We start from the raw sequence: 20024 nt of genomic DNA on the forward strand, positions 1-20024 counted from the left end.
GGGGCACCCGGCTCCCAGCGGGCTGCAGCAGCCACCTGGGGCGGGGCCCATGTTAACCCCCGCAGCAACGGCCAGCAGCGCCCTTCCCCCCCGCGGCCGCAGGGCCCTGCACGGCCAGGCGCAGCCCGCCCCGGGTGGCCCCTGGCTCCATGCCATCGGCGGTGGTTGGGCCGACTGGGCAGCGCATGCGCCATGTGTCTGCCCACGTGCCTCGGGGGTGGGCCTTGCGCCTGGAGGTGGGGCCGTGCATCCCTGGGGCGGGCCCGCGCATGTGTCGTGCACCCGGAGGCAGGGCCACGCATCCTGGGGGAGGACGGGGGGGGGGCACTGCGCGCCTGGGGCCCAGGGCGCCAAAATGGCTTGGGCCAGCCCTGACGGTGGAACTGGTGTATACTGATGACAGCTGTTAGAAATATGGTGGGACGGCTCTAGAATGCCCCCCCCCCAAGTCCTTCTGACTCCTGGACCACCTTGTGTGCTTTTTCACAAATAAACTGGGGTCCATCTTTCTCCAAGGAAGGTGTCCACCTTTCTTTGGCATCTCCCAGGAGTTTAAAACAGACTCTGCTACAATAGTGTTTCTGATAGTTCACACTCCATTTTCCAACAGCCCTGAGGCCTGCTCAGTGCCAGATGTTCTGGGTTATATGAAAATGCCCATCACATCCATCGCTCATGGTAGTTGGCCTTATCTGACTAATGCACTGAAGTCAAGGAGGCTGCTGATGGGAATAAAGGCGACTTAACTGAGTGCGGATCATGTATATAATGCTGGTTTGTGCCGAGTTGCCTATGGGAATGAGGGAGTGACGTGGGATTTAAGAAGGACGTGCCCACTTAGATAAAACACACTGGGTGATCCTAACCTGATGGATATTGGCATGACTCCAGTTCAGGTGGTGTCGGTTTCCACCACCTGAGGCCCCCTGGTGTTTGGGGATTAGGACTATAGAACGTCTCCCTAGAAGAGTGGTGTCCCGTCTGCGTGGGCACTGTTGGACTCAGGTGTTCGTCTTTCCTTGTGTTCGGCTGGTCAGTGCGTTTCCAGCGTGGGCTCTTTTCTTCTCTCTATGGCCAGAGTCCCGTTGCCATCTGGACAAAGGGTTGTCTGAGGTCAGTGCCCAGAAAGGGGAGCCTGCTCTGCCTCCTTCTAGCCTCGCTGACGATCGGGCGGAGGGGATCTGGCTTCGAGATGAACGGAAGGTGCGTGTGCAAGAGCTCGCTGTTGCCTTGGCACTCCAAGGACTTATAGCACTTGCTGGCTACAGCTTGCATGGGACGTGATGGCAAAGCGGTTCCTCGCTCTGCGCCACTTTCCTGTGGCTACAGGTCGGGGTCCCATGTGGTGTTGCCCAGTTTCCACTATAAAGGAAGCAGACTCATAGACTTTAAGGTCAGAAGGGACCATTATGATCATCTAGTCTGACCCCCTGCACAGTGCAGGCCACAGAATCTCACCCACCCCTCCTAGAATAATCCTCTCACCTAGATCTCAGATATTGAAGCCTTCAAATACTTTGAAGGCCCCAAGATGCAGAGAACCCTCCAGCTGTGATCTGTGCCCCATGCTACAGAGGAAGGCGAAAAACCTCCAGGGCCTCTGCCAATCTACCCTGGAGGAAAATTCCTTCCCGACCCCAAATATGGCGATCAGCTAAACCCTGAGCATGTGGGCAATACTCACCCGCCAGACACCCAGAAAGTTCTCTATAGTAACTCCTATCATCCCTCCATTGACCTATTTCCCACTGATAATGAATGGCCAATTAGTTACCAAGATCATGTTATCTCATCAAACCATCCCCTTATCATAGAATCATAGAAGTGGAAGAGACCCCAGAAGGTCGTCAAGTTCAGCCCCCCACTCTAGGCAGAACCAATCCCATCGGGAGGACACGCCTCCCGGGCCACTTAGTCTGATCTTTAGGTGCTTTCACCCAAGCCTGTTCTGGGCTCAAAGGGAATTGGGCAGGTTTCCTCTCCACGGGGTCATTTGCATTTTCACAGCTCCACCAGGAGGGTTCCCATAGCATTTTCCTCGATATGGGCAGGGCAGGGGAGGGAAGAGCCACCTCCTTTTGTCTCCACTGCTTAGTATCTAGAGGGCATGGATGTGCTAGATGCGTTCAGGGACACAAAAGAAAGCCAAGGTGCCCGCTTGAGGACATGCTCCTAGGAGGTCTGGACCATCCAAGTGCCTGCCCAATGACATCAATGCTCAGCAACCGCTTCAGATCAGACACATTTGGATGTAATGTCTCAGTACGATGTAGGAGAGAGGTTTGGGTTAGGAGGTCACTCAGGTTGCAGTAGTCCAGAAGAGAAATGATCCAGGTATGGAGCAAGGTTTTAAGAGTAGAATCATAGTAGTGGGGAGAGACCTCAGGAAGTCATCAAGTCCTACTCCCTGCCCAAAGCAAGACCAACCCCCACCAAATCATCCCAGCCAGGGCTTTGTCAAGTCAGAACTTAAAAACCTCTAGAGATGGAGATTCCACCCCCTCCCTAGGGAACCCATCCCAGCGCTTCACCAGCCTCCTTGGGAAATCATTTTTCCTACTATCCAACCTAGAACTCCCCCACTGCAACTTGAGACCTTTGCTCCTCATTCTGTCATCTGCCCCCATTGAGAACAGCCTCTCTCCATCCTCATTGGAACCCCCTTCAGGAAGTTGAAGGCTGCTCTCAAATCCCCCCTCACTCTTCTCTTCTCTTCTGCAGACTAAATACGCCCAAATCCCTCAGTCTCTCCTCATAGGTCATGTGCTCCAGCCCCCTAATCATTTTGGTTGCCCTTCGCTGGACCCTCTCCAATGCGCCCACATCCTTTTTGTAGTGGGGGGGCCCAGAACTGGACACAATACTCCAGATGTGGCCTCACCAGTGTCAACTCACAGGTGCAGGGCCCAACAGGGTTGTGGATTTGCTTCAAGACAGAGTCGATTAGGGTTAGTTGCTTTTATTAATCCCACTATGTTTCTACTATTACAGGCTTAATACTACACAGCTACTGCAAAGTAATACGCCAATAAGCATAGGCAGAGCAATGCATAAAAGAGGAACAGGCACTTGGAAATGGTTACGCCCCTTCAGTCTGCGGGGACTCCTGTTCCAGTCACCTCGTACCCGGTCACAGATGACGTGGCTCCACTAGGGGGATCCAAGGCACCCTTTGAGGTCTAGGTCCCTGGTGAGACTCCCAGAGAGGCGGGACTGCCAGTGATCTTATACTTTAGCTGTTTACCAAGTGTGCGCGAATTGGCCCAATGCCATTCTCAACATTCCCCCGGGGCTGAGAGTCGAGGTCATGTTATTTATCCCATACGAGGTTCTCAGCTAGCAAGCAAGGGGAGTTTTGGCTGGTGAAGGCTGTCTGGTAAAGAACACCTGGTGTTTGCGCTAGCAGTCCTCAAGACTGGCCTAGATGAAATTTAACCCCTGCAGGCCCACCTATGGCTTACACTATAACCAGTGCCGAATAAAGGGGAATGATCACATCCCTAGATCTACTGGCAACATTCCTCCTAATGCACCCTAATGAGCCATTTGCCTTCTTGGCTACAAGGGCGCCCTGTTGACTCATATCCAGCCTCTCATCCACTGCAATCTCCGGGTCCTTTTCTGCAGAGGAAAGGAGACAGCTTAGCTATATTAGGGCTTGATCCAAAACTGCATGTAGGTCTATCCAATGGATACAAGCTGGTTTCCAAGCGTGCTGTATTTGTGGGCACATCCCTCTTAAGTACCATAAAAAAGGATAATCTTAGATACGTTAACTTTAATGGACTTTGTATCAAGGCCTTGGTGGTTTAATGGATTTTGGATGAGGCATATGTTGGTCCATCAGTGTTGTTGTGAAGTGTCACCAGTTAATTAATCAAATTAAAACACGGTAATTAAGCAATAATGAAAAATGAAAATCTAAATATGTTTGATGAAACTAGGGGGTGTTGACGATAATTTTGCTTCAGTTGAATATTCTTTTTCCAAACAACTCTAGCGTGTTATCCTCTTGCTTTGACTGTCTTAATTTTGAATAGCCATATTAATAAACCACAAAGCCCCTTTGGACACTTTTCCTGCCCAAGTGTTTGAGCGTGCCTGCAAAAAAATTATGTCTCTTTGCCCTTTTTCGGCAGCCAACAGGCCCGGAGGAAGTGTCTTCAGAAAAAGAAGATCTGGTCCACAAATGGAGCACAGGGAAAGATAGTCTTGCTGGAAAATGCAAGTTTGAAGCTGAAGGAGAGAAAACGGAAGCCTCGATTTTTGTGGAAGGCAAGTCTGTTCAACTCGCTTCACTGCCTAGTAGTGCTGAGCTGGTAGCAAAGCAGTATGCATGCTCCTGTTCCTGATGCAGGAGCCTGCACATGCTTGAATGTCAAGCGGTGTTTCCAAAAGGAGTGGTTTGGTTCGAAGGCTGGCCTGGCAGTGACAGAACTGCAGTGGAATGGGAGAGAGATGGGTTGCGTCTTGGCTCTAGTGCCCATTTTTGGGAAGGAGAGCGGGCTTTTCCTAACTAACTGCCAATGCGGCCGCAAACGCGCACACCCAGGGTTTATTGCATGTCATATCCCAGGTTTGAGTTTGGGTGGACACAAAGAGAGAAAATGTGAAGAAAAATGGGGAAATAGAAGGAAAACCAGCCGGTGGGCAGTGGTGGATGTAGCCATTGTAATGCAAATTTAATACCCACGAGACCTGAAGAGACAGAATGGAAAGCAATGTCGCTCTTAAACCAGCCAAGACGTCTCTGTAAATTACACCCCTCCCTCCGGTGCGCTGCACTGTTAGCCGGAAGGGCTGGACCAGCTGGGGCACGTAATCAGAAACTGTCTCTGAGTTCGCATGTGCGCTTACTGCTGTTGGATGAGACTCACCCCAGGGCAGGAGCAAGAACAAAGTCCCGGCATTGGGCCAGGCGCTAACTTTCTGCAGCGGGTGCACTGCCCACATCCCCAGCATACAGTAATACGATTACAAATTACGATCCAGAGCCTGGGAGATCTAGAGTCCCACCTGCCATGTGTTCGGTCCCAGGGACTCTCGTTGGGATCAGGCCCAAGAGCAGCAGGTTGGACAGGGTTGAAAACCTCCAGCGGCAGCTAACCCAGCGTGAGTTTCCTCCTTTGACTTCTGTTTGTTAATGAATGTAGATTCTCCCACCGTTGACAAGGCTCTTCTGGGAAAGCTGATGAAGGAGCCCTTGGTAGTCAAGGCAGGGCAGAACGCCACCGTCAAAATCCCATTCGAGGGCCGGAAGCCGGTCAGCGCCGGATGGTTAAAAGACGGGGCCGAGCTCCTGGCCGATGCCAGGGTCCATATTGACAAGGGGGACAACTTCACCCGGCTGTTCATCTCCAGCACCAGGAGGATGGACTGCGGGGACTACAGCGTGAAGCTGAAAAACGAGAGCGGGGCCCTGGAGGCCAGCGTGAGGCTGGAGGTGATAGGTGAGAGCCTCAGGAGTCCTCCACCTCGGGCTCCGAGGGAAGTCCTTGTAGGTTGGTTTTGGGATCTCTCCCGCTGAGCCTCCAGAGACAGGCTTGCCTAGTGCCATGGCGCACGCAGAAGCAGCCCCTCTTCGGGGCTGTTACAGAGCACCGCTAGGAAGGATCTCTGAGAGCCGGCCGGGTTCATTCCTCCCCACCTCACCCACGTAAACTGAAAGGAGACAAGGTGCCGAGCGACTCCCAAAAGTGACCAGTGCCTGCGGCTCCCACTGACTTTAATGAGACGTGGGCCGCTTGGCACCTTCGGGAGCTGCTCAGTGATCTCCAGGATTGAATGGCAAAACGTGCAATGGGGTGTAGATCTCCCAGGCCTGTCCTTGCTCCTTTATTGGCTCCCTCCCGACTTGTCTCCCCATCGACCTACATGGGTCCGACACCCAAAAGCCATGCACAGGAGGTTTGCGTTGGCATCTCAGCAGCTGGGAAAGAAGGGCAGGAGGGAAGTTGCCACATCACTTGACGTAACTTTGTCATGCCTAGTAATTAGCAGAAGATTAAAGACTTCCAGGTGGATTAGCCAAATTAAGATCATCTCCCTCACTTTCTAAATGATACAGTTTACTTCTGCATCCCCCTTTTTGCACTGAAACTCAGCCCCTTAGAGCTACAGGAACTTAAGTGTAAAGGTCAAATAAAGATCAGTCATTTCTCCAGGAAGAAAAATGCCAACTAAAAATGCCAACTAGCTCAAATGCACCTACCAAAATCCAAGTAATTACACCGAGGTGATAAATCACTACGATAAATAATCAATTCTCTTAGGGTAAATCTAAACTACATGGCTCCGTCGACGGAGCCATGTAGATTTGTTTTTTTGGCAAAGGGAAATGAAGCCGCGATTTAAATAATCGCGGCTTCATTTAAATTTACATGGCTGCCGCACTGAGCCGACAAACAGTTGATCAGCTGTTTGTCGGCTCAGCGCGCTAGTCTGGACACTCCCCTGTCGAAATGAAAGCTTTTTATCGACCTCCCCGGTAAACCTCATCCTACGAGGCATAGCGGGGATGTCGATAAAGGGCTTTCAGGTCGGTGCGGGAGCGTCCAGACTAGCGCGCTGAGCCGACAAACAGCTGATCAGCTGTTTGTCGGCTCAGCGCGGCAGCCATGTAAATTTAAATGAAGCCGCGATTATTTAAATTGTGGCACAGCTCTGTAGGGCAGGCACTCGTAGAAAGTGGAACGGCTTCCCAAACGCAGATGGACAAACTCAAAATTCAGCATCGGCTTGGTTTAGATTTGGCTCCCGTTTAATCCATGCCACCTGCATTTGTGGGGGTGACTCCCTGCTTCTGGGTTTCATCCGTTTGTATGTGATACAAAACTGGGACTTGACGAGGATGTGTCTGGCTTTGGTTTGTCGGGGTTTCGGTTGGGTTTGGGCTTTTTGGCAAACCAGAAATGGGCTCCTCTCACCTGAACACCCCCGGTTTGGGGTAAGCTTGATAAATGGCTCTAGTCTGGAGCCATCTCTGGCCCTAAAGGAAATGGAAAGGTTCTTAAGAACACGTCCTAGTATACATGTGTCTAGGTCTTGGTCAAGTCAAAGGGAGTTACTTTGATGAAGTATCCCTGGCAATGATCAACTCTGGGAAGAGCAGACTGGATGATCCAAGCCCTGCTCTCCTAGTAGATGGCTGGATGTTTAATCAAGCAATCTTACTAGTGTTAATTCGGCTGCCGTCTCTGCCAGCTGACCCCGAGTTGCCTAGCTTGAGTAGCAAGAGGTCATGCTCAAGAACAGATGTAGGACTTTTTGCTCCCTGTTTTTCCTTCTCCTTTCAGACAAGCCACAGAAACCCAGGGGCCCCATAGAGGTGGTGGACAGTTCCACAACGGGCATAACCATCCGATGGAAGCCCCCCAAGGACGATGGGGGCAAACCAGTGCAGAACTACATTATAGAGAGGCAGCAGGTGGGCAGAAAAACCTGGGTGACGTTGGGCGAAACCAGCAGGAACAGCAGCACTTTCACTACCAACAAGGTGGAGCGAGACAAAAGCTATTGCTTCAGGGTGCGCGCAGTGAACGCAGAGGGAACCAGCGAGTCGCTGGAGTCAGATGAGGTGATGGCTTCAGCCAAAGGTAAGAGGAAGAACCTTGTGAAGACACATCTTCCAGTCAGGTGAGGCTATGTCCAGACTACATCCCTCTGTCGACAGAGGGATGCAAATCAAGCACATCGAAACTGCTAATGAAGCAGGGATTTAAATATCCTGCACCTCATTAGCATAAACATGGCCACCGCTTTTTTTCTAAACAGAGTTTTTTTCGGAAAAAAAAGCAGTCTAGATGCGGATCTGTCGAAAATAAAGCCTTTTTTGACAGATCCTGTATTCCTCAAAAAATGAGATTTACAGGATCTGTCGAAAAAGGCTTTATTTTCGACAGATCCACGTCTAGACTGCCTTTTTTCCTAAAAAACTCCGTTTTGAAAAAAAAAAGCGGCAGCTATGTTTATGCTAAAGAGGCGCAGGATAGTTAAATCCCTGCTTCGTTAGCAATTTCAATGTGCCTAATCTGCATCTCTCTGTCAACAGAGAGGTGTAGTCTAGACACACCCTGAGACTCCCATTCTGAAAGCCGAAGCTGAATGAAAATAGCATATTTGGGGTTTTGCTCCAAATCTGAACTTTCTCCCAGTTTGAATGGAAGGTTTGGAAGCCTGACTCTTGTCAACTGAACGCGAACGTGGTTGTCATGGGGTGTGGCTGGGGATTGTTCCCTTGTGTGCTGATCATGCCACTGATACCTGCCATTTTTTGTTGTCTGGAGTTCCACACTAGCCTGTCCTGTTGGGCCAGATCCTCTGCCATAACCAGATAAGGCACAGAGTTGGGGTAATCATCCCCCAAAGAGCAATGCAGGCACTGAACCACTTTAGCTCTGGGAGAATGCAGTTCTAGGGCACAGCACCCACAAAACCAGCTCCCGAAAAGGATTATCTCCCCTCCATAAATCTGTCTTTGTGTCAAAGTTTAACACGGGGAAAGCTCATGTGTACAGTCACCCTCTTTATCAGTGAAAGAGAAATATGCACACTGGTTGTTCCTCCAAGTAAGAGTTATTTGTTTACTACCAAGCCTGTTTACTACTGGGCTTGGTAGTAAACAAAAATGTTTTATTAAGTACCAACAGTTGGATTTAAGTGATTGCAAGTGAAAACAGACAGATCAAAGTAAGTTATTACATTAAAATGAAAAGAAAATGCATCGCTAGTCATTCATTAAAAAACTTATTACAAGCAAATTCTTACCCTAAAGATCTGTTCTTATTTCAGGCATAATTGTCAGGTCAGAGACTCTTTTACCTTCACCTGGATCTCCAGTCCTTTGTATCCTTTTGGGTTTTCTAGGCCAGATGAAGACAAAGGGCTGATAGCTTCTCCTGGCTTAAATAGTCTTTCCCCCAGGGCGGGAACTTTTCGTTTTACATCCCCCCCTTCCATGCAAAAATACTAGAGTCAAAATGGAATCCCAGTCACAGGTGGCATGGTCACATGTATCACTTGCCCAATCGCCTTTGGACTTGCAGGACAAACAAGCTCCGGCCAAGGTAGAGTGCCTCTGTCTCTGATAGGCCATGCTAAGCTGGAGGAGCCTCCTGCCTGTGGTGGGTGCAGAGCTGCTCCAGCTCCCACCAGTGAATTGAAACTGGTAAGCCACACCATTAAGGGTGAGACTTACTGGTTAACCTTTGACATCCCTACTCTGGACAAGCTCCTCCTCCATGCTCCCATCATGGAGCTGCCCTGCAGTGCAGAACACTGAATCATAGGTCTCACTTCTACCTTCAGAAGGTGACTCATCTGAATACACATTTGGGGAACCCTGGCAGAACCAACCCATTCTTGTCATACGATGGAGCAGAAATGCCTGTTAATAACGAAGGGCTAATCTTTTCCTAGCTTTCCCTGGCCTCCCTGCTCCGCCTATGATTGTCAGTGCCAGCAAAGAGTCCATCAAGCTCTCTTGGACAACACCTCCTAAAACTGGCAATTCCAAAATCCTGGGGTATGTCGTTGAGAAACGCAAGAAAGGCAGCAGCATCTGGACACCCATCACTGACCTGCCAATAGCAGGTAAGCAGCAGAGAGCTCGGAACAAGCGGAAAGACTGTAGGAAGGCAAGAAGACTAAGCTAGGGGGAGAGGTAGATACACTGGAGGGCAGAGATAGGATCCAGAGTGACCTAGACACATTGGAGGATTGGGCCAAAAGAAATCTGATGAGGTTCAACAAGGACAAGTCCAGAGTCCTGCACTTGGGAGGGGAGAGCAATGTGCTAATGACAGCGGCGGTGGGGGGAGGGCTTCTTTGGCTCCTCCGTGGGTGTTCCTCGGCAGGAAGCGGGTAGACTGGGCAGTTCCCTGGGGTGCAATGAACGGATGGAAGAATTGTCCCGCGATACCCTGCTGCGGAGACCGCTGATCCCAGCCTGAACCTGATCTTTCCTTCCACAGGCAGGCAGTGGGTGGTGGCGGGGCTGCAGGCGGGCCTGCAGTATGAATTCCGCGTGGCTGCTGTCAATGCCGCAGGGGCGGGCGAGGCCAGTGCGCCGTCGGATGCCGTCTTTGCTCGAGATCCCATGAGTAAGTGGCCCATTGTCCTGGATAGGGGGCACTGAGAGAGGAGGAAATGGCCAAGGAGGTGAATCCAGGGGTGTCTGGTACCCAGAAAGCAATGTGGATCTGTAACCCACAGCTAGGCACTTAGACCACTTTCAGCCACAGATAACAACAAGAGACCTCTCCAGCCTGGGCTGGCTTTATAGCTCAGGCTGTCGTGGCTCTTCTGCTAAGCTCCCGAGGTCCCAGGTTTGAATCCCCGCGGTGGTTACGTATATTTTTAAAATGCATCGGTGGGACTATAAAATACATCCTCAGGAATGCACTGCAGGGAATGGGGCGGGATTCCTCAATATGGGGGAGGGGATGTGGGGCAGGCCCCACAGGGGCTGCAAGGGTCAGGGGCGAGATCACCCTGTGTGGCGTGGAACGTGGAGTGGCCTTCCCAGTGTGCTGCGGAGCGGGTGGGAGCAGAGTCCCAGCACAGTTCCGAGGGGGAACAGACTCCCAGAGGCGCCCGGGCCGTGCCTGGCTGGATAGCCAGTGCAGTCCCCAGGGGCATGGATGAGGGCTGGGGGCAGGAATCCGAGGACACCAACGTCTCAATAAACGTTCCTTTTCCAGAGCCTCCCGGGAGAGTGCGGGACCTCAGGGTGACTAGCACTGATGACACCAGCATCACTCTGGCCTGGATGAAGCCCGACTCAGAGGCAGGGGGGTCTGCCACGGGCTACCAGGTGGAGAAGCGATCCTCTGACAGCCTCAAGTGGGCCCAGTGCACGGCTGCCCCCGTAGAAAGAACTAGCTATACGATTAGAGGCCTGCGGGCCAGAGAGACGTACTGCCTCCGTGTGAGGGCCGTCAACGAGGGAGGCCTAGGGGAAGCGGTAGCTCTGGACACTTGCATCCGAACCGGGCCTCCCGCTGGTGAGTCAAACCACACTGCCCCGAAAAGCCGTCCTCGTCCTACGGGTACCAGCCAGGGGCTCTCCCTCCCTCCATTAGCAGCCCTGGCGGCTGGAGACTCAAACTGACCCTTGAGCTATGGCCACGCAACCTGGGGGTCGCTGGGGCACCGGGACCTCTTGTAGCCGAGTATCTCGGCCTGTAGGGGTGGACACAAGTCATTTCGCTCCTGTATTCCTTGTGCAATCAGTCTGAGGGGGTGGTGGGGGCATGTTAGTCTGTAACTTTAAAAACAGCGAGTCGTCCTGGAGCACCTTAGGGTATGTCTGCACTAGCCCCCTAGTTCGAACTAGGGAGGCTAATGTAGGCATTTGAACTTGCAAATGAAGCCTGGGATTTAAATATCCCACGCTTCATTTGCATGTTCCCGTCCAGTCACCATTTTTAAATCCCACTAGTCCGAACTAACTGCCCGCGGCTACACGCGGCAGTTAAACGGTAATTCAAACTAAGTCCTTAATTCAAATTAACTGTTACTCCTTGTGGAATGAGGTGTAACAGTTAACTCGAAGTAAGGACTTAGTTCGAGTTAACGTTTGACTGCCGCATGTAGCCATGGGCAGTTAGTTTGGACTAAGGGGATTTTAAAATGGCACTCAGACGGGAAGATGCAAATCAAGCGCGGGATATTTAAATCCTGGGCTTTATTTGCAACTTCGAATGCCTACGTTAGCCTCCCTAGTTTGAACTAGGGGGCTAGTGTAGACATACCCATAGAGACTAACAGAAATACAGACTCATGTGCGTTCATGGGCAAAACCCACTTCCTCAGCTGAGCTGGAGAGGAACAACAGAAACCCAGACTTTTATAACAGAAAAAGAAATGGGGGGAAGGTACCTGTCAATTGTAGGACCAGTGTGAATGAGGCTAATTAATTGGGCTGGAAGTATTCTAAAACTCTGGGTTACTGTTATTCCTCTCCAGCTGATCTGAGGAAGTGGGTTTTGCCCATGAAAGTGCACGATTCGATGTGTTCTTCTGAGTCTCTAAGGCTACGTCTATCCTGGAGATAACCCGAAATAGCTATTCCACGTCTTTTGAGTGCACCAGTTATTTTGAAATATAACGGGCTCGCTATTCCGACATCCCTGTAAACCTCATTCCACGAGGAGTAAGGCACGTTTCAGAATAGCAATTTATTTTGAAATAAGTGCTGTGTAGACAGCGCTAAATTTCAAAATGAGGTATTTCGAAATGGACTCAAAATCAGCTTCACAATGTGCATAGCTCAAATTGCATCGCTTATTTCGAGCTACGGGTGCAGTGTAGACATACTCTGGGAGGCCTCCGTGGTTTCTGGTAACATGCACCACCCTGCAGGTCACTCAAAACGTGGGTTCTGGGGCTGTCACGTGGACTGTTCACTATTCCCTATGCACTATTTACACCGTGGTGTTGGGCACCCAAATCGCATGTTAACTGGCTGACTCCCCAGCCCTCAAAGAGCTGTGCAGATGGCCATGCTAATACTCTGGAAAGCAATGCTCTTGTGAGCAGACACAGGGACGAGTGTTCGTAACCCTTTTCTTTTTCACAAACCTGACTGTGACCAAACCTTCAGTGGTGTGAATGTGAAAAGCAAGTGAAAGAGGTCTCGGATATCATAGAGAAGACTTCCTGGTTTGTATCCCAACAGCTGTGAATACATTTTGGGTAGTATTTCCCTCTCTTAAGTCACCATCCCTACGTACGCACGGAAAGACGATGCTTGGCGCGTGCTCTGGATTTTTTCACTTGGACAATCGGTCAGACAATGGAACCCTGGACGTGCTACTCCAAGCGCACGTGGGTTCCACTCTGTCGGCAGCCTTGTCACTAGATGCGGCTTTTAATGGTGTTCGCTATTTTTTGCCTTCCAGTTAGTCCCAAGTTCTTGAGAGACGACACCATGAAAAACTTCATGATCGTGAAAGTGGGCGGTTGCATCCGAGTGCACGCTCCCTTTGAAGTAAGCACCAAAGCGCGTTTGCTAATGGGCTTCCAAACAGTTGCATGCGGTCAGAAAGAACTAATCGAAGTCCTGGGCTTGATTCTGCTGCAGCATTTTCGGCAGGTCATCTGATTGGTTTGCCCTTCGTATACATTCCCCTCTGGGCAGCTGGAAGAGTCGTGGTTCCAAACACGGGGCAGGAGCCTTGTGACGTTCAGAAGTGCAAAGTATCAGCACCGAGGTCTCAGATTTTGATGTGGCGGAGAATCGCCCGCCCGCCCCTCCCTTGCTTTCCTTGGGTAGGAGGTTGGCAAAGCCCTCTTGGGTGGGTTCATCCGACTCAGCAGCATGAGCAGCGATCGTGCGTGTTGGCTCATGAAAGCAGCACAGATTTGATTCCAAGATCCAACCTCTGACTCTTGCGGGTTGGCAGAGGCTGGGTGCGCCCTGGATGAGGAGGTCTGGGTTTGGTGCCTGCTGAAGAGGAGAGGAGCGACCCATTTGCCTGATCTCGAGGTGGCACTGAGGGGTGCTACAGGGAGCCATGCCCTGCTCAGCCAGGCTGAAAGACAGGCACTGCAAGGTGGCATCAGACGGAAAAAGCGCGAGCTTCCTTTCCTCCAAAAAGCAGCAGATGCTTTTAATAGGGCTGCTCTTGCTTATCTGTCAGCCCTAGCCGCTGAGCTGATCAATATTGTGAAGCTGGAATAGCTCCGGGCAGCCCCTCGCTCACTGGCCATGGTTCCAGGGCCAAAGAAGCAAGCTGGCACTAAGGAAACCTTGGAGGCCAAAGCGAGGAAGCGCTGTGTGATGCAAAGGAGAAGCAGATTCGCTTGTAACCGCCTTGCTCTTTCATAGGCCTCCCCCACCCCAGAGGTGATCTGGCTGAAGGACCGGCTCCCTCTCCCCAGCAGGGCCGTGGTGAGCACCAGAGATGGCCTCAGCCAACTCCTGATCCCATCCGCTGGGTTTTCGGACAGCGGGCTCTATACTATCGTGCTTCAAAACGACCAGGGGAAAAAGGAATCTTTCTGCTTCCAAGTCCAAGTGGCAGGTACCAGGCACGGCAGCTTGGCTGGAGGGTTAACGCGGCGGGAGAGGATCCAGCTCGGGACTGAGCAGAGAATGATGGCTTTAGATGGCGTTTAGCCCTGTGGACAAGGAAAGAGCAAGGGAATACAATCTTCCAAAGATGGCAGGCCAGGGGCCGGGGGTACTGTCTGACATGGATACTGTCACCCATCGCCTTACATTGCTCTCCACCACCCAGCCCCGGGGTAGCTGTATTCTGTTAGAGGCCCTGGCTTGTATCCTCTTACAGAGTCCATACCACAGCCAGGTGTGTCAGTCCATGGCAGGGCTCCGCGAATGTCGCTTAGCAAATGGAACAGAGCACCCGGGCCCAACCATGAGAACGCTACAGCCCTGCCCACTGCTTTGTTAACACTTTGTACAAGCACAGCTGCACCAACTATCGTGAGAAGGGTCAGAGGCGACACTGGGACCGGCCAGGTAATGGTGAGCTTCCCTTCATCTCAGTGGAAGGGTTTGTACATGCAGAGCAAACAGAGCCTCTAACGACCATCTCGTTAAACACAAGGGTGGTGAAGCACCGGAGTAAATTGCCCAGGGAGGTTGTGGAATCTCCATCCCTGGAGATATTTAAGAGCAGGTTGGACAGACACCTGTCGGATAGTCTAGAAGTGCGTGGTCCTGCCGTGGGGACAGAGGACCGGACTCAATGCCTTTTCGAGGCCCCTTCCAGCTCTAGGGTCTGTGTGATACTATGATAAGTTTATCCGGCCACACTGCTCAGAATAGCTGACCGCCATGCAGTTTATGAGTTGTTACACCATTCCTAAACCTACCACTTTCTCTCCTCCCTCCATACTAATTGTCTTCCTTTTGTAGATATCCCACAGCCCCCCGGCCTTGTTCGTCTGCAAGAGAACGTCCTCAATACGGTGACGGTGATGTGGGACCCGTCGCCGACAGAGAAGTGGGAACAGAACCTGTACTACACGGTCCTGAAAAGTGACTCCAGCAAGGGCTCGTGGCAAGTGGTGCGAGACCTGATCTACACCACCAAGTGTACCGTCACCAACCTTCTCCCCGGCCGGGCGTATTACTTCAGGGTGGTGGCCAAAAATGGCATGGGCACCAGTGACCCATCTGGAACGGCGCAGCCCTGGATCGTCCGGAAGGAAAAGGGTAAAAAGGCGTTTAAGAGACTGTGTGGTCGGGTGGGTCCTACTCCCCGTGCACCCATAGGGAAGGGTGCCCCCTGCTGGGCATGAATGTCTGCAAACCAGTGGAAACGGGGAAGCCAGATTTCTCCATTCCCACCTATCGACCTACTGCCAAGAGAATTCATTTCTAGGAAATACTGCGGGTAGACGAACTCTACAGGGGCCATTCCCTGGAATTCCCAGGCGCAATGACTGGAGTCTCGGTACAGCAGAGCGAGCCAGGGCCCTACACCTATGGCCGCCGCGTGGCAATTCACAGAAGGAGCCACCTGACCCAGGGAGCCAGGCCCCGGCTCTTTGGCAGGCAGAATGACAAATGCAGTGATTCAGTGCAGGGGGGGGGGGACGGCTGCGTCTTCCTCCCGCCGTTAACCCCAGGGGCTCCCCTGAGTGTGTGTGTGTGTGTTTCTTACAGAGGAGTTTCAAGTCCGGCTGCCCAAGTACAGGAGGGTGAATCGAAATATGCCCCCGAGATTCCTCGTCCGGCTGAAGCCCCACGTGGTGACCACGGCCGCCGACTGTTACATGAGCTGCGCAGTCGGTGGCTACCCAAAGCCGAAAGTCACCTGGTACAAGGACGGCAGGAATCTCTCCAGAGACCCCGCCTTCTTCAGCACCGATGCCTGCGGTGTCTGCTGCCTGGTGATCCCCGCCGTCACCAAGCGAGACGAAGGCGAGTACGAGGCGGAGGCCAGCAATGCCGTGGGCCGCGTGGCCAGCAAAGCCAGGCTCCTCATCAAAGGTAAAGACTCCGGCCAAGCCTCGGTGCCTGTGGGCTCGGCGCGAGAGTGGCAGCAAAGTGAGCTCACAGCGGGGCTGCGCAGATACCCGCTGCCGCTGGGGGAGCCCAGAGCCTGTGGAGGAAGGGCCGTAAAAAGGAGCCTATTGAAGGATGGTCGCTATCCAGCTCCCACGGGTGTGTAGACGTTCATGCCCAGCAGGGGGCACCCTTCCCTATGGGTGTATGGGGAGTAAGACCCACCCGACCACGCAGCCGTGGCTACTGCTATAGCCACCAAGCCACGCTCAACATGCTGGGCGTCAGACGAGATACCTGGTGATCTCTCTGGCCCTCAGCTTCGGTCACCCTCAGGATGGTCCCTGGCTCCTTGTCTTCTATGCGCTACTTGCCGTGGGGCGTAAGACGGCATTGCAGTGCCACTTGCGAACGCCTACCACAAGGCATCAGTTACCACTTCAACACAACTTCATCTGCACTCTGTAGTGCTTTCCTGAGCTTACGCATAAATCCACGAGTGACGGGGAATAAAAATTAAGCACAGGCAGAGGAGATAGGCTTTCAGCTGAGACTGGAAAGTAGATGGCGAGTCCCAGATGTCCAGGCTAGACGAGGTCATTTTCACGATCTGATCTGACCTCCTGCAGAACACAGGTCATCAGGGAGCCACGGATCCTTGGTTCGAGCCCATAACTTCTGGCAGGGCTGGCGCAGATCTTGTAGCTAGTCCATCCAGCCTTGGGCGAAGGACGTAGAGTCACAGGGAAGCTCTGTCAGGTGGCAGAAGCGTCAAGACAGAAGAGTCTTGTGCCAGGCAGAGTGAGATGGGGTGAAAGTCGTATTCAGTTGAAACGGTCCCTGTGTTGATTCCATCCCGTTACCTCTACTTACCCCACCCTACTGCTGCCTCTTCCTCCATGGGTATGTCTCCACTGGGCAGCTTTGATGGAGCGAGTCATCCTGGACGTACATGAGCAGCAAGGCCCTGCCGCCACCCCAGGGCTGGAATTCCACGGCCATTGGCAGGGAGCTAGCTGGATCCTAGTTCAGAGATAGCAGAGAAAAGGCAGGTGAAGACTCAAGCTAGCCCGGGAGCGACCCAGTCGCATCTCCTGCGTGCAGCGTAGACGTACTCAGAGGAGCTTCTGCCTTCTCCTCATCGTGTTTGGCTAAACTATGGCTAAGGGGATCTACCTACTGGGTTAAATGAATGCTTGCGGCAATTCAGCACACCTGAGATTACACCCGGGAAGAACTGGGCCCTTTTCGTAATGTAACCTTTCCTCAGAAATCCCCCTTCTACCCCTCCACGCTTTCAGCTCTTCTGTCTGCTTCCAAACAGGCTGCGTCATTCCAGCACTGAGAGCCTCATTTATCTCCCTCCCTCTCCTTCTCTCCCTTCTAGATCCCTCCGTCTGAAGTGCCCCGCCTGAGGCCAGTTCTGCACAGCCAGCCAAATGGCAAAGCTTTGAGTTCGAGCTGACCCAGCACCAAAAGCTACCTAGCTAGTTTAATTGCCAGCGGCCGGTCTCAGGTGGTCTCTTGTTTTCTGGTCCGTTGGTTGTAGCGTGAGCGTTGTGCTGCATGTGTGTGGCAGAAAACAAAAGCTTTTAGAGCAGAAAAGTCTGCAGCGGGGATGTATAATCTGTACGGCAGCCCTCCGAAGAGGGGAAAGATGGCCTTCAAAATGATTCGGGGGCTGGAGCACATGACCTACGAGGAGAGGCTGGGGGATTTGGGCTTGTTTAGTCTGCAGAAGAGAAGAGTGAGGGGGGATTTGATAGCAGCCTTCAACTTCCTGAAGGGAGGTTCCAAAGAGGATGGAGAGAGGCTGTTCTCAGTGGCGGCAGAACGAGGAGCAATGGTTTCAAATTGCAGCGGTCTAGGTTGAATATTAGGAAAAATGGTTTCCCTAGGAAGCACCGGGATGGGTTCCCTAGGGAGGGGGTGGAATCTCCATCCCTAGAGGTGTTTAAGTCCCAGCGGGGATGGTTGAATTGGGATGTAGCTGTATCCTGCACCCACAGCATCTCCCCCCCGCCTTTGACCCAGTGCCGTTAGAAGGCTGAAATGTTGCATGCGACTTCACCCGAGCCATTGAGCCTGTGCTGAGCAGTTTGGTCGCCGAATGGAGACGGAGGGCAGCAGTTTCTGATGAAAGCACCGAGATCGAGAGCGCGTCGTTGACACGGTGCCAAAGCCGTGTCTGAGTGACAGATTCATAGGACACAGGACAGAGCCAAGACTCGGCCACGGGTGACCCCTGGATCCTCACACAGCCAGGCAAATGCTTGCATGGGGCTGGCTCTATTGAAGTCCCCCCTCCTGTTCGTGCTTTCCTTGATCGTGTTTTGCACTAGCGATGCCCAGAAATGGCAGCGGCGGGTCCAGGAGAATGGACGTAATGAAAGCCCCAGAGAAGGAGTGGAGTTTGCTTTTCAAAATAAAAACAGCAGCTAACTCGTGAACGTCGTGTTCACAAATCCCCCAGCCTCTCCTTGTTCACCCAACCCCTTTTATTTGTGTGTTAAGGGCCACCTCCTCCTTACATCAGACCTGCTGAGCTGCCTGCCACCTCTTGATGGGATAACCGGTCTCCCTACGATCCCACAGGGTTGCCTGTCACGATCGTATCCGAACACCTATGAGGCAGGGGCAGAATGACGGATTGGGATGTCCGATTTATATCTGCGTATGCAAATTAGAGAGAGACAAAATATAAGATACACAAACCCCCATGCTTCAAGGCACAAAACAGCCACCAGCTGATGCGGTCAGGACGAAACATCCTTTATGGGCATCTTACTCCTCCACGTGTATCTTTCTTTGACGTGACTGGGCCTAACCACTGACAGAGACAAACTATTGGATTAGGAGGGCTCCGTATCTGATCCTTTCTGCCAAACCCAAGGTTCCTGGCTCCTTAATGATGGGTCCTGCATCCTTCTCAGACCTAGACGGAGAACTTAGAGATGGTGGCCGAATTGCCTTTCCGGTGTCTTTGCCATGGGAAGGGCAGTCTGATTGGGTTTGATGTGTGTCTACCATTGCGTGCAGGTGCAGAGCAAAGACCTCAGTGGCGCAGCCACAGACCATATAGGACGGCACCTGTAAAACTACTGATAGCGGAGGTGCCCTGGTGAAACACTTTAGTGGAAAACCTGTGAGAGTCTAGCAGGTCTGAAATCAAACAAAGCAAAGGCCAAAGGAGGTCAGCAGCTGACACACGGCATGAAATTGACTAGGTTGGAAGTGTCTTTTAGCTCCATTAACTGCAAATCAGAAAATGCATTTAAAGCCCAAATATAAAAAACAATGAAGTTTTCCTTCTCTCTTCAGTCCTAATACTTGCAACAGATATCTACTCACTGGGGAGAGAAAGGTGTCTCCTTCACACGATCTGTAATGTTTTTAACTGCACAACATCCGTGTGAGGCAGGGCAGAGACATTAAGTGACGTGACCATGACCATAGAGGAAGTCTGTGTCAAAGCAATGGCATGATCCCAGGTCTCTCGCTAGTGTCCTGTTCCCTGGATCATCCTTGCTCTTTGGGACTGAGGTTCTGAAACTACTCTCTGAAAACCTCCAGTTGTAGGGAATATGTTTGGTCTTGGCTATGTACAGCCGGATTAATGTGCACATTCTATTAAATAATCGGTGGTTTGCCTCTCCCAGTGAGAGCAGCACCCTCAGGGCTTCATTTCTTAAATGAACAGACCACATGGGAGGGATGCTGGGGCCTGACCCTTTCTGGGCATGAACTGGAAACCAAGTCTCAGATCCCAGACAAGCTCCTGAGGCGAGAACACGGACCTGTGCAGTGCTCTCACTCTGCACGTGCATAGCCCTGTTCGCTGCCTGGGACCTTAGAAAGGCAGGTTCTGTTATTATTATCCCCATTTCACAGAGGGGGAAACTGAGGCGTGACCAGCCCAGAGTCGTACACTGAGTCAGCACCACAGCTAGGATAGAAACCAGGAATCCTAACGCCACCTCCCTCTTAGTCCTTTCCTGGAGCTCTTGGAACTATGGTGCGTGTTTCGATAGTAAACACGCGATTT

The 20024-nt window shown here is 52.0% G+C and overlaps 1 protein-coding gene across 1 annotated transcript in view; it reads left to right on the forward strand.

The window, feature by feature from the left end:
• The window catches only part of IGFN1 (immunoglobulin like and fibronectin type III domain containing 1), a 42731-nt gene extending 23090 nt beyond the window's left edge, over positions 1-19641 (forward strand). The window contains exons 13-24 of the mRNA XM_075910234.2: positions 1079-1203; positions 4140-4275; positions 5154-5450; positions 7296-7595; positions 9418-9591; positions 9972-10100; positions 10701-11003; positions 12903-12991; positions 13832-14027; positions 14885-15184; positions 15638-15964; positions 17367-19641. Of these exons, the coding sequence (XP_075766349.2) occupies positions 1079-1203; positions 4140-4275; positions 5154-5450; positions 7296-7595; positions 9418-9591; positions 9972-10100; positions 10701-11003; positions 12903-12991; positions 13832-14027; positions 14885-15184; positions 15638-15964; positions 17367-17380 (2390 nt within the window). The 3' untranslated portion in view covers positions 17381-19641. The remainder of the gene's footprint in view (positions 1-1078; positions 1204-4139; positions 4276-5153; positions 5451-7295; positions 7596-9417; positions 9592-9971; positions 10101-10700; positions 11004-12902; positions 12992-13831; positions 14028-14884; positions 15185-15637; positions 15965-17366) is intronic.
• Positions 19642-20024: the final 383 nt, after the last annotated feature.

The sequence above is a fragment of the Pelodiscus sinensis genome, chromosome 27, assembly GCF_052426305.1.
Source record: "Pelodiscus sinensis isolate ZL-2025 chromosome 27, ASM5242630v1, whole genome shotgun sequence".
Taxonomy (NCBI): domain Eukaryota; kingdom Metazoa; phylum Chordata; order Testudines; family Trionychidae; genus Pelodiscus; species Pelodiscus sinensis.